Source organism: Sinocyclocheilus anshuiensis, unplaced genomic scaffold, assembly GCF_001515605.1.
Source record: "Sinocyclocheilus anshuiensis isolate Anshui unplaced genomic scaffold, SAMN03320099.WGS_v1.1 scaffold227, whole genome shotgun sequence".
Classification (NCBI taxonomy): domain Eukaryota; kingdom Metazoa; phylum Chordata; class Actinopteri; order Cypriniformes; family Cyprinidae; genus Sinocyclocheilus; species Sinocyclocheilus anshuiensis.
In genome coordinates, this window is record NW_015549590.1 from 1,797,713 (window position 1) to 1,811,490 (window position 13,778).

The 13,778-nt window shown below is 36.1% G+C and overlaps 2 protein-coding genes across 3 annotated transcripts in view; one reads left to right on the plus strand and one right to left on the minus strand.

The window, feature by feature from the left end:
* The first annotated feature begins 282 nt into the window (after positions 1-282).
* On the plus strand, positions 283-3,708 carry LOC107658100 (uncharacterized). 2 transcript variants are annotated; one of them, XM_016446536.1, is made up of 5 exons: positions 283-504; positions 2,345-2,476; positions 2,632-2,653; positions 2,873-2,944; positions 3,060-3,708. In XM_016446536.1, exons 1-5 carry the CDS (start codon positions 328-330, stop codon positions 3,446-3,448), a joined length of 792 nt encoding a protein of 263 aa, XP_016302022.1. In that variant the 5' UTR covers positions 283-327; the 3' UTR covers positions 3,449-3,708. The 2 variants fall into 2 exon arrangements, with proteins under 2 accessions (XP_016302022.1, XP_016302023.1); XM_016446537.1 differs by having other exon boundaries at positions 2,348-2,476.
* Positions 3,709-4,749: 1,041 nt separating this feature from the next.
* The window catches only part of LOC107658096 (rho guanine nucleotide exchange factor 6-like), a 40,201-nt gene continuing 31,172 nt past the window's right edge, over positions 4,750-13,778 (minus strand). The window contains exons 18-22 of the mRNA XM_016446532.1: positions 10,636-10,729; positions 10,331-10,417; positions 10,114-10,213; positions 7,421-7,475; positions 4,750-7,328 (exon numbers count right to left, since the gene is read on the minus strand). Of these exons, the coding sequence (XP_016302018.1) occupies positions 7,206-7,328; positions 7,421-7,475; positions 10,114-10,213; positions 10,331-10,417; positions 10,636-10,729 (459 nt within the window). The 3' untranslated portion in view covers positions 4,750-7,205. The remainder of the gene's footprint in view (positions 7,329-7,420; positions 7,476-10,113; positions 10,214-10,330; positions 10,418-10,635; positions 10,730-13,778) is intronic.

Below are 13,778 nucleotides of genomic sequence, written 5' to 3' on the forward strand. Positions count from 1 at the left end.
ATTCTTTACAAATACTTGTTCACAAAATCAGAAAACAGCACATTCAAACTGCAGATTTTGAATCTGCAAAGACAATGACCTTTGTGCAAAAATGTGTGACCTCATGGAATCAGGCCTTTCTAGTGCCTGCTATGAGGACGCATGCTTATTTATGCCAAATTGTGCACAAACACATACGCCAGAATTCTCTGCCCATCTAAAAAAGGTAACATCTTTCAGGAAGTTGCATTCAAATGAGCTTGCTTGCATTGAGAGCAGCTCTTCAGAAGTGCATGGGTGCCACTGGAGTACACGTCTCTTCTCTAATCGACTCGTGCTCTGTTCATCATGATAAACACCTTTCACACTAGCTACAATCCTCCGCCGGTGCCTCCACGGGCAGGATACAGCAAACCCCGGCCAACGGGCAACACATCTTTAGTCAAGTTTTTGTCAGTGATGCTACTGCTGTTAATGATACTGACCTTCGGAGGCTTCCTCTACCTGTTCCAGAAACTCAACATGGTATGAACGGCTCTTCTCTTAGTGGCTCTTGGCGCTCAAGTTTGTATCTACTGCAGGTTTCATGGGTGTACAATTGAAAAGAAATTATTAAGTTGGCACAATTTTAAATATCTTTTTTTTTTAATTTTTTTTTTTTATAGAAGTCATTTATTATTTTAATAGAAGCTAACAGACTTTTAGATGGCAGATTATTTTATGGCTCCATATATTATAGTCACTTTGCTTATGATGATTTTTTCCAATATGCATTATTGACATTATTAACATTTTTAATCTTTGATAATGGTTTTGTGGTAGAAGCGATGTAAAAGGTGCCTTCATGAGGTTAACAACTTTAACATCAAATGTACACTAAAATCAAGAACAATATTTTATGCAATGATTATTTTGTCTCAGAATATACAGAGACTTTTAAACGTAAAAAACTGAGCGGCCTAATCTCACGGGTGTACTTCCTGGGTTGTGTGGTTTTATGAGCAAGGCAGCATGCTGCGCATCAAACAAACAAAGCCAACAAAAACCAGCCTTTCTGTCTCAAGAGGAAATTAAAACCAAACTACCCAACAAATTATGCAAGCTCACTCTTTGATTTATATGCCAAAGGAGTGACTCAGTAACAATTGTAGGCATTATTATCCCTACATAGTAAGCATTATTGATAATTAAAGCATCATTAGAATCAAATTGAATAAAAAAAAAAAACTCCAAACGAGAAGAACGTAGTTTTAAACAGCAGCAAAAAATTTTTCAATCTATATATACAGCCATTCTTTTGGCAAACACGGATATACAGTTTCAAAACAGATTATGTACAGCTTATGTATTTCATTATGTAGCATGCATTTCCGTGAATCAAGCAGACAGACTGATATAAGAATCAATGAAGCGTTAGTTTCAGTAGGGCTTTCAAATGTTTCAGTAACGATAAAGTTAAAGTGCAAGTTTCACCAAACAGATGCGTGAACGTAAGTCACGTTCACCAGAAGGGTAAATGTAGTAACAGTACATTCCATTGCGATCAGTTTCAGGTGAAATGTTGATAAAACTAAACATAACTGTCATTTCACGTTTATTATTAAGCTTACTAAAGATGTACAAATATATGACAATGTTTTATCATATATAAATGATATCTTTTGGACCTACTTTATGTTAAGTGTCTGTATACATTGTTACAATGCACCTGTGTACATACATGTTTTTACATTGCACTTATATTTGAAAATACCATCCTGTAATTAATTACTGTAGTTACGTCTATAATTATTAAGTACATACACTCTTAAAAATAAAGGTGCTTCATGATGCCATAGAAGAACCTTTTTGTCTAAATGGTTCCATAAAGAACCTTTAACATCTGAAGAACCTTTCTGTTTGACAAAAGGTTCTTTGTGGCGAAAGAAGGTTCTTCAGATTATAAAAAGGTAAGAAAGAGATGGTTCTTTAAAGAACCTTTGACTGAATGGTTCTTTGTGGAACCAAAAATGGTTCTTTTATGGCATCGCTTGAAGAACCTTTTGAAGCACCTTTATTTTTAAGAGTGTAGTGTTTAAAAATACCTAATATAGAGTGGGACCCATATTTTACAAATAATCAATAACATCTAGGTAATTGTACTTGTAGCGCTGCGTGAAATAAACGTCGACAGGCAGCATCATGTACATTTATAAAAACATTTTCATTGTCGTATTATATATGAAAAGTCATATAATTCACATTCTGTGTTCTCTGTGATCATGTTTTTTTTTTGTTTTTTTTGTCAGAGCTCTTTCTAGATATTAACTATAAAGTCTTTAAGCAGTAAGGGAAACATATTAATAAATGTATTTTCCTTCATCAGCAGCTCCAGGACAGTTATCATGAAGACATCAGCCTACAGAGACTACAGGACTGTGAGGACAGCAGTATGGGAGAAGACTCAATGACAGAATGTGGCAAACTGATGGAAAAATATAAAGCTGTCATAGCAAAGGTAGGCCTATATGTTTATGTCATGCGTTTAAAGTCACGCTTAAAAGATTTTGATGCTCCTAGATGTGAATCGTACAACATAACCATTATATGAAAACATTGTGTACAACTCTATGACTTTATGTATCATTAATATTCTTTTACTTCCTCCCAAAGGTTTCACAAGCAAACGAAAAATGTAAGTATTGCCAACCTGGTAACCTTATTCACTAAACGATCTAAAACATATCGCACAATGTATTGTTAAATACTGACTGTGCTAGGATGTTAGTGCCTGTATAAAAATAATGTTTAGCAAGCAATGTGGCGTCCTATTACTTTTGATATATTTTGTAACCTTACTGAAACCCTTTATTTTGTATTGTATACTTACAACTGCTGTGTATTTCTCCTGCAGTGTCTAAGTTAACTGGAGGGCCACACTTTATTGGACCAGCTGCACACATGACTGCTCTGACTGAGCATAAAGGTAATAGAATGTATTAGAATCATTAATTTAGTATTCAATTAAATCATGTAATTAAACTTAAGCCTATAGCCATTGTGTGCTGATAATGGGTTTCTCCTTGTATTAAAACCACCAGATAAGACTTCTGACTTCTTGAAGACAAGCAGTCTTCTTTGGGATGAAGAGCACTCGCTGCTACAGGACGTACGGCTCAGCAACGAACGGGACAAGTTGACCATTCAGTATCCCGGAATCTATTTAATCTATTCCCAGGTCACCTTCTCCAAAAATCCTCCTTTATCTTCATTAAAGCAATCCATAAGGAGCACAGTACCCAAGAAACAGCAAGGCAAGGAGCTACTCAAGTCTTTTTGCAGTTTGAACCCAAACCCACCAAATTTGTGTACAGCTTCTCTGGCGGGGGTGTTCCATCTAGAGAAAGACCAACAGATCTATGTTACAGTAACAAACACATCCTTGGTGAACCGGGACTCCTGCAGCTTTGGATTATTCAAATTGCGGTAAAGAACACTCTGGAACTGAAGCGGTCAAGGGGGAGATGGATGATACGAGACGGTCAGGGACTGACTGGATCAAGGCACTATAATTAAACGGATAATTATACAGTCATGTTATACATCTCAAGGGAAAGACATTGCACCACCTCTTCTCCTTGACACCAAACCACAATCCAAGCTCAGGACGAACAAGGAATCCATGAAACCTTCTGAATATGGGAACATCCTTTCGATTATATTGTTCATTGCAAATACAACCCGATAAGAACACCATGAATGTTTTCAAACCACTAGTGTTTGGTGGTGTTTGTCTGAAATTATTTATTATTACGTGTAGTTTTCCTTTTTTTGGTTTGCTCTTCTTTTTATAATAACTATAATAATAAACTATTGACTTAATAATAAAGATATTTATTTTAGTATAAGCTTGACAATTATAATTGATGATCGATTCTTATTTATAGTACTTCCTAAGTACTTATTTAAATGTTAATATATAATATGTGGGTTATATATATTAGTAAAAGTAACTTTGAATAAAAGAGCCAAAACATTTTTTCCGCCCTCCCTATTATACTACTCCTCAAGTCCTCCAGTATTTTTTATATTATTACCAATGTTTCCAAGTGGTCATGAGTTGTGTAAGTGTTTCCTAACATAGTAAGATTGAGGTTGTGAGAAGTTTGGAAACTACTGTGTAGGACGAGTCGAAGAGAAAGACGCATAAGCCTACCAGTTCTGTTTTTAACTTCAATTTGATAATACGACCCTGAACTGACTACTGCTGTGCCTATTTTACAGCATTCCATCCTCCTCCATGGAAACAGTGAGTTTTAGGTGCCAAACGCGTGCTCGTTTGAGCCACGCGGATGCCTCTGCTTACAGGAAGTTGTCAGCCTACTACATTCACTCTAGCCTGTACATTTACTCCATTCAAGCATCAAAAACTAACACAGCATATTGAAAATACATCATTTTAATTACCTCCGTATTTCACAACAAGGTGGAATTTCCTCGTGTGTGTGTGTGTAAGTTAGATGCAAATAAAATCAAACGTATAGCTTATTAACATGATGTTATTTTATTAAAAGAAATCCTTATTGAAACGAAGACAAAATAAAAACACAAGCACTAGGGAAAAAACGAAAACAAATTATATATATATAGCATTTATATTGCATAGATCAGTGCCGCAAAAATAAAACTTGTGTTCTGCAGACATGGGCACTTTTAAGAGGAAACTGACATGGACATTCTTCAACCCTCATTTATGATCTCCTGAAAGTGCTATTCAATTTTTTTTTATCCCCGGACACATTCATGACATGACAAAGTGAATTTCATTTCAGTGAGATCAGTAGCCACCTAGAGCAAATATCAGGTATACATACTAGCATAACCTAATGAACAATTCAATCTCTTCCACATTACACACACACAAACAGACCATCAGAAAGATCACATTTACCACTGCAGATGTCAAAGTTTTAGACCGATGGTTTAAAACTTCAGGAGTTTTCATAATAACAACAACAAAAACAATACAATCAGGGTTAACACTTTAAAATAATATTTAAGGCTATGTGTACCACATGGCATGCAAGGTTAATTGCTGGAAAAACAAACACGCACACAAACATGAAACAGATTTACACACAGTACCACAGTAACAGCATTACATTTGTGCGCCCCAGAGCACATCTTATTGCCTAATCGGAAGAATATATTATACAGTATACTCCTTCCAAGAGAAAAACTGGCTCTTGCACAGCAATTGTAACAACAAACCAGTCGCATATTGCATTGAATTGCCACAGCAATGCTCCGGAGGTGACCGCTGGTGGGTTTAAAAACATTAAAAATAAAACTCCCCACCCAAGTTTTGCTCATCTTTACAGCTCTTTCCATGCATTTCTTCACTGCTTAAGATCTCCGATCCACAGCGAATGAAAAGATTAGTCACGGTTATGATCGCTAATGATTAGTTGAAAGGTTTAGCACTCCACAGTGTAATTTGTGTAATTGTAACTAGTTACAGTTAAAATAGCAAGAGTTCAAGAAAAAAAAAAAAAAGTACCACGCATACCACGCACAACTATGGCAGAATACAAATGAGTAAAAAAATGCACCTCCGCTGTAAATCAGATTAGATGCCATATTAAATTCAACGTGGATGAAAACAAGTCTGTGAGAGATAGACGTACTGTCTTTACCATGGCATCCACTATATAAAGCTCCTAGATCACATAATTTACTAAAACTCAGAACTTTCAAAACGCAAGTTTCTTCGGAAAGATGTTTTGTCAGCTGAACAATCTGTATGTTATTAAACTACAGTACAATCCACTAAATGCACTGTACTACAATCCATCACAGCCTCCATTTCATTCCGGACAAAAATTAAACATTGCTGATGGGGAGCAGTTTGCTGAAAAAAAAAATCTATAAAATTGGGTTCTAACCACATTTGTTTGTCACTCTAATATGAGCCTCCAATATATGGTAAGGGAGGAACAAACATCAGTGCCTAAAGTACCGTATGTTTCTACGTACACTTGATTTTTTGAGTCCTAAAAGGGCTCCTAGTACCAAATCTGCAAACATTCTGGATTGTTTTTGGTTTAAGATACATATGAAATAGTTTCAAGCCTTTGAAAAAGGAGGATGAAGTTTCCTACTGTATTTTTGTTATCATTAAAATTTTTTCCTTTCGCCATAATATCTGATTTATACATATTTATACTGTATATATGATATACATACATTATATGATGTATCGTATTAGTATAGTATTATAAACCGAACTATTTCTGACAACTATATCCCTGATAGCTTTAAACTAGTGATGATTATCAGAAGCGTGATTATGTAGTATTATAATGGCTCTTTTAGAAATACGGTGTACCCATACTGATGCGAGTGACTGTCCGGGTAACACATATACAGCCCAATGACGCATTACAGGCATTTAATTCAAAGCCTTCAAACTAAAATAAAAAACCAAACTCATTTCAAGATGGCAAGTAGGGCATCTCATGTCAATCAGGTGCAAACCACAAATCTCAATCTTGTTCATTTGTGACCTAAAAGCAACCATTTTCACATTATAAAAGCAGAAATGGGTCTCAAAAGAGCAATACTTGTTGAAACAGTGGAATCCTGCAATGTTCAACCACAAGTATCTCCTCTTACGCCATAAACAGAATATTTTCACTTGTGCAATGGCGGCTTGAGTCGGAATGCTGTTCATGGGCTGAATGTCATTGGATTTCTTTTGTCCATGACCAGTAACAGTCATAAAGTGAGGCAGATATTTGTTCAGTTCAAAAACAAGAGATTCCACCATCTTTTCTGTGATGATTCTTGTTGGAGTGGAGTGAACCGGAACAAAAAATGGACAGGACTCTGACAATCATCTGAAGTTTTCCAAATCACAAAATACAGTTCACTTGGTCTTCTAGAACAGTTGCCGGTTTGCTCTCAGAATGTCACATCACAGGAGCGTGAAGCAAACCGCACAGTGATATTCTTCAGTATGGCAAGATAAACACAGTCACTAATCACAGAGTTGATCTTCTTATCGCATCTTGTCCTTAAAAAACATTTGACGAGAAATGGCTGAAAATCCCCAGCATGGTGACTTTCCAAAAGCAACGTTCAGTGTGTAATGTGATGGAAAAAAACACATAAAAACACATTTGTGAGGACACACAGACACGGAAACACATACATGCAGCTGGCAAAGGGAAACAGGCGAGTGTTCTTTAGTGACCTCCTTCATCCCAGGAACAGTCATTCTTTTGCTTGGCCAACTTTCTGACTATACGCTCTAGCTCCTTACGGGACTTCTGTTCCTCGTCCAGACATTGCTTCATCCGTTTATTCTCCTGCATTCACGAACACATGGCATCAGAAAATTACAGCATAATGCCTGTGATAGCTCAGGCCAACACGAGGTTCCAATAACGTACAATCTTACCTTTCTTAATTCATGGACTTCATCTTTTAGAGCATAAACAGCATCAACAAGACTTCTGCAAAGCAATAAAATATAAAACATTCTTTAAAATATTCAAAAGGAAAACAGAACATTTCAAGTTGCAACTGTTAAAGGGTTAGTTCACCCAAAAATGAAAATTAGCCCATAAATTACTCACCCTAAAGTCATCCTAGGTGTATATGACTTTCTTCTTTCAGACAAATCCAGTCGGAGTTATATTAAAAATTGTCTTTGATCTTTCAAGCTGTTTAATGCCACTCAGCGGGTGTTGCATGCATCAGTCCAAAAGAAGTTAAATAAAAAGCGCCTATCCATAAAAAGTGTCTCACACGGCTCCGGGGGGGGGTGAACAAAGGCCTCCTGTAGCGAATCGATGCGTTTTTGTAAGAAAAATATCCATATTCAAAATGTAATAATCACTTTAATGTAGCTTGCGCCAACAGTTGTACACGAAAGCAGCTCCGGGCGGATGACGTATGAGGTCAGCTTTGCGCATGCGTCGCTCAGAAGTGAAGCGCACGGAAGCGCAGCAGAGAGATCAAAACAACGGTCACTTATTAGAAGTACAAAACGAGGATTTCAAACGTTGGTTTTCACGAGACTCACCGGTGCATGCACAACACTGAACTCATACGTCATCCGCCTGGAGCTGCTTCCGTGTAGGACTGTTGGCGCAAGCTACATTAAAGTGATTATTAAGTTTTGAATATGGATATTTTTCTTACAAAAACGCATCGATTCGCTATAGGAGGCCTTTGTTCACCCCCCGGAGCCGTGCGAGACACTTTTTTTAATGGATGGGCGCTTTTTATTTAACTTCTTTTAGACTGAAGCACTGCAACACCCGCTGACTGCAATGATAGAGCTTGGAATAGCCAGGACAATTTTTAATATAACTCTGACTGGATTCGTCTGAAAGAAGAAACTCATATACACCTAGGATGACTTGAGGGTGAGTAATTTATGGGCTAATTTTCATTTTTGGGTGAGTATAATAATAATAAATCTAGGGTTAAAAGATTTAGGATTTAAAAAGAAACATTAAGACGCAACATGAAGAAATATTTACAATTTTGCACTATTTCTAGGTCACTAATAAAAAATAAAAAAAACACATAAAAACGTAAGAAATATTTACAATTTTGCACTATTTCTAGGCAGGCTTGGGAGGGTTACTTTAAAAATGCATTCTATTAGTTACAAATTACTTAATGAAAAAAAGTATTCGGTAATGTTATCCAAGCACCACAATATGAAAGTAATGTAATCTGATTACATTTGGATTCCTTCAAGGTCACATATGTAAATGAAGTCAAGTAAAAGTAATATAATCAAAAATACTTATTTTACTATGTATATGATGCAAAATATAAACTATTTGATGCGCAATATAAAATATTTAAGAAAAGAACGCAAATTAGCATTTTTTTCTCAAGCAAATATAATAAGAACAGATACACTGAGAGTGCTTGCTCCATATGGTCATCGGACATTCTGCTTCGACATGGTGCTAGTACATGTCCATCTTGCTTCGCTAAATGATTTATTTTATTTCAAAGGTCCTTATACAACAGTAAAATAACCAAAACCCTCAACGACAATGACCAAGCAAACAAATATATTAAACAATAGGATTAAAATGACAAATTATTTCCCTGTTTTTGACCCAAAATTATGTTTTATTATGTACAGAAAGCACATTCTCTCTTTCCCCGCTCTCTTTCTCAAATGCACACACATGCAAGACGGACACGCATTCGCACACAGAAACATTCACGCGCACAGAAACAAGCTGTCAGTGCTGCTCTGATGATTTTATCAGTAAAATAGTTGAGCTGTTATAGGCTACATGACATTTCTCAGTAGTTATGTAATAACGTTGCAGTTATTGAAGCAGATGAATTTACAATTTCGCTATTAGTAGAGACGCTGCTGCCGAACACTGTTGAGAGACAGACTCGGGTAATTCACACAATTCTTAATCAATCTCTCTCTCTAATTAATTACTGCATTAATAACTGCATTATTCTGACTCCCTCCCTCTCTCTCTCTCTCTCTTTCTCTCTCTCTCATAACTGCATTAATAACTGCATTATTCTGACTCCCTCTCTCTTTCTCTCTCTCTCATAACTGCATTAATAACTGCATTAGTCTGACACTTCACATCGTGGCCGCATCACCACCTTGGATCATTGTTTTCTAATAATTCAATGGCCTGTCTTCAATTATTCATTACTTAAATGAAACCTTTGTAACCCTGATAGTATTCCCATTTTGTACAAAATGTATCTGTAATCTGATTACCTTGTTTTTTTATGCAACTATATAAAAAATAAAAGAAACCAGTGTTTTGCATTCTGATTACGGAACGCCATTACATGTATTCCGTTACCCTGTAACCCTGTTTCCAAGTCACTAATCCAAAAAGAAAAAAAAATGCAATAAATACTAACGATTGTGCACTAATTCTAGGTCACTACTATAAAATTAAAAAGAAGAAATATTTACAATTCTGCACTATTTCTAGGTCACTAATCCAAAAAAGGAAGAAATATTTACAATTCTGCACTATTTCTATGTTACTAATAAAACAAACTACAATATAAGCATTTTTCTTAAATGGACTCAATGCTAAAAATCAAGTAATTCTGATATCAGATAACTGAACATACTTTTCCTCAATGATCGTCTGGCCATTGCTCTTGATCTCCTCAACAATAATCTTCTCTTCTTCTGGAAGCAGGACCTGGGGGATGCACTCCTTACGAACAGCTGTGCAAACAAAATCAAATCTTCTAATGAAATCACACTGTTAAACTGTAACAATACATTTCCGTTATTAAAAATTCAGTAGCTTAGTTATACAGTACATATGACAGACAGGTCTACCTGTGGTGGATTGGTGGAGACTGGCTCCGGTGCAGTAGGCCTCAATCACTTTGAGTATCTGTGCATCCTCCTCCAGAGCTGCTGTGCCTGCATGTGACAGAAATCAAATTTTCACAGTGACGATCCATCAATTTATTATGTATCTGTATTTCTTTTTGATTGTACGTTAAATACATGTTGGCAAAGCTACTGTTTGTTTGTTCTCAAATCCCCGCAATTCTACCACTACGGGGACTTTTTTTTTTTTTGCAAGATCTTAGTTCTGGGAACTAAATGAATTTTATTTAGCGTTTTAATATACTTACTTTTTCTGAGCAGGAACTCATCATCTGAATGTTTTCTCTCCGTTTTTCTTTTTGGAAGGAACTTGGGTCTGGGTCTGGGGCTTTTACTAGAGTCCTGAGGAAACAGTCTGGTGTTAATGAAGTAACAGCATCTGCTGAGCTCTGAATAAAACCACAAAACCGCAACTAGAGGACCTTAATTTGCGCTCAAATCCCGAGCGAGGATGCTAAGAAATGAGGCCAATAAACGGTAGCTTACATAAGTTATGACGCCATTCAGGATAATTTAACAGCAAATTATCAGGGTCTCATGAATGAAAACAATTTGCAGATGAGAGACCCTTGTCTGTTTGTGAACTAATTATTTCAGTCTGAGTCATTTGTTGACTGTTACAGCAGTGTCACAGGGCTGCCGCCACCTTTTTTCTTGAATGCTAACACCGCGGAGTGAGTCATCTAAATTGGACTCCTCCAGAACGAAAGCTTTATTAAATCAAGTTATTTTGACCATCTTCATTGAATTGTTTAAATGACAGACTAACCATGGCAGACATAAAAAGTTATGTGGGCAGCTTTATTAAATAAGAGTTAAACACTTTAGTTAGGAATGTCTTGATGAATATTTAAGGGTTTAAAACATTCTGTCACTGACAACCAGTCAGTTCAATCACAGTTTTAGTGAGAATCCGTAACGCAGTAGTAAAAAAATTATACATTTTATTGAACATTGATTGACCAAGACTGTATTGTTTTTTATTATGAAATACATACATATACACTTGGCATGCTTCAGGCTAAATGGGGTTTTCGGTTTTTATGTTTTACTCATGACATCAAACCGAAAGTAAATGGTGGAAATAACTGAAGTTAAGCATGCACATGTTCACAGTTTACAGAAATGTTTATCACTAATGAATTGTTCATTCATGAAATGAATGTATAACATCATGTGAATCAACACGAAAAGAGAAAGTGGCAAATATTAGCGCATTGATTTACAGCACAACATTGTGGCCCTGAGATATGAAAAACAATGAATGACGTCTTGGTCTCTCGAATAATTCTCCAGGTTCGTTAAGACAAACATTTAGCCTGGAAAATGACGTGAAAACTAGCGGAAAGACCTGGCTTATGAGAAGACCTCTTAGTTTTTAAACAAATACGTGCCATTATGCTATGCGGTAGTTGTTGCTCAGAATACCGGGAACATAAAACGGAGAATCACGCAGCATGATTGGAAAATAATATTCCTTCTTATGGTGACGTAAGCAGAGTCACCTCACCCTAACTAGGCATTATGAGTCATTTTGCCATTTCTATGAACAGCTACTTGGCAGATACTGATTCTTTTGATCATCTAAATGTAGCTTACCGGTAGACAACATTTAACAGGTTCATTGCGCAGGTATAAGATTATTTTCTGAACTCTGCAAATATAAGATGTGATATCTGGATTTTAAGATGTGATATCAGCTGTGAAAAAGTGTTTATTGAATGGCCATATTTGTTGGAAGCAATAAAATGTATAGGCTTGGGTAAATTTTCGATTGACATGGTAAAAGTCATGTTTTCTAACACTTCAGTAACTGTGGCAACAGCTCCCATTCAGAATCTCTTGAGACAGTCTGCAAGACAATTCACTATCCCAGTTATTTATTTTATATCCCTGGAACACTGCCGCAGGTTATTAGACTCTTGCCGAATATAGAACCAATTATTGCTGTTATGTTTTTCCAATACGAAGAAATCTCTACCTAATGCTCTTGATATCTTCAAGTGATTTATATCTAATCACAAATCTAGTTAGAAACTAGGGCTGCACGATAAATCGCATGCAATATTTAACGCGCATCTTATCGAAACTAAAATGGGAAATATATCTTCCTCATAATATAGTTCATACAAGGGCCACATTCTCAACATCTCAAAACACCTTGTATGTGTTTTCTATGATACAATTTCAAACATTATGGTACAAAAGTAACTTAGTACATTGTCATTATTGAAGAGATGGCTACATTTACCATTTTCTATTGTTTTCTATAAAACACTATTATTAGTAGCACATTTAACAAATTTAACACAAATTTAACACAATTATTTAAAAAAAGCATCTAATCATACTTGCTGTCTTACATAATGAAAACGCTTGCTACCATCAGAGCAACTGAAGCGTCAAGTACTACCAAATGGAAAGCAGGTTTTTGCAAGTCTGCTACCACACTTGTCGAGAGCAAGCAGCATGAAATGAGTAAAGAGCCGTCTGCAGACGAACCGTTCTTGCATTTTGAAACAGCTGGACAGAATGTAGGAATGAAACATAATCCAGGGCTTTTGAGGCACATTTTTAACAGCTTTTAAAATGAATCTTGAAAAGTGGTTGAAATGGCATGGAAGCAGAAGAAGGAACCACCAAAGATGTATATATATCTAGAGAATGTTTACTCAGACCAATAATTAAAAAAAATTGCATGTAATGGAAATAAAACAAGCAATATATTGACTTCTAAAGCCAATTTTGCCTATTCAGTGCTTTGTCTGCCACACTAATGTAATATTACTTGGGGATTTCTCAACACATTTTTATATAAGTGATTAATTTGATTAATTACTCACATTTAATGCAATTTATTTGTTTTGACTGAATTTGATCAAATTGAAGCTCAACATTTCTATATACTGTATGCATGTGTACACTTTTGTTGTTTGGTTGGATAAGTATCACACCATCTTTGTAAGTATCACAGCAGTTTTTTTCATGCAGGAAAAGGGTTGGTTGGGTTTGTGGGTATATTGATTAAAGACGATGAGCTTTGAAGGTTGAGAAGCAGGATATGATTCAGTACACATTGTTTACTGCCTGCCAACATTTTGCTATTGTATCTGAACTCCCTTTCTATTAATAAATGAATACAACATAGCAAAGATCAAAAATGACAAATAAATGCATCTTAAGCAAAGATCACTGCAGCGGGAGTAGAAGATACAACTGCAAACCACACCGGAAATGGGCAGCTCTCCACAGAATTAAAGAGAAAAAGACAGATAAGCATGGATCCAGCGTGCAACACCGGTGCTAGCCAAGCACACAGACACGGACACACACACACACACACACACACACACACACACACACACACACACCCACACACACACACACACAC

Coding starts and splice junctions, on each gene's coding strand:
- LOC107658100 (XM_016446536.1), top strand. CDS start 328: ATGATAAACACCTTTCACACTAGCTACAATCCTCCGCCGGTGCCTCCA. Junction 2,477..2,631: donor ATAAAGCTGTCATAGCAAAG/GTAGGCCTATAT, acceptor TTCCTCCCAAAG/GTTTCACAAGCAAACGAAAA. Junction 2,654..2,872: donor TTCACAAGCAAACGAAAAAT/GTAAGTATTGCC, acceptor TTTCTCCTGCAG/TGTCTAAGTTAACTGGAGGG.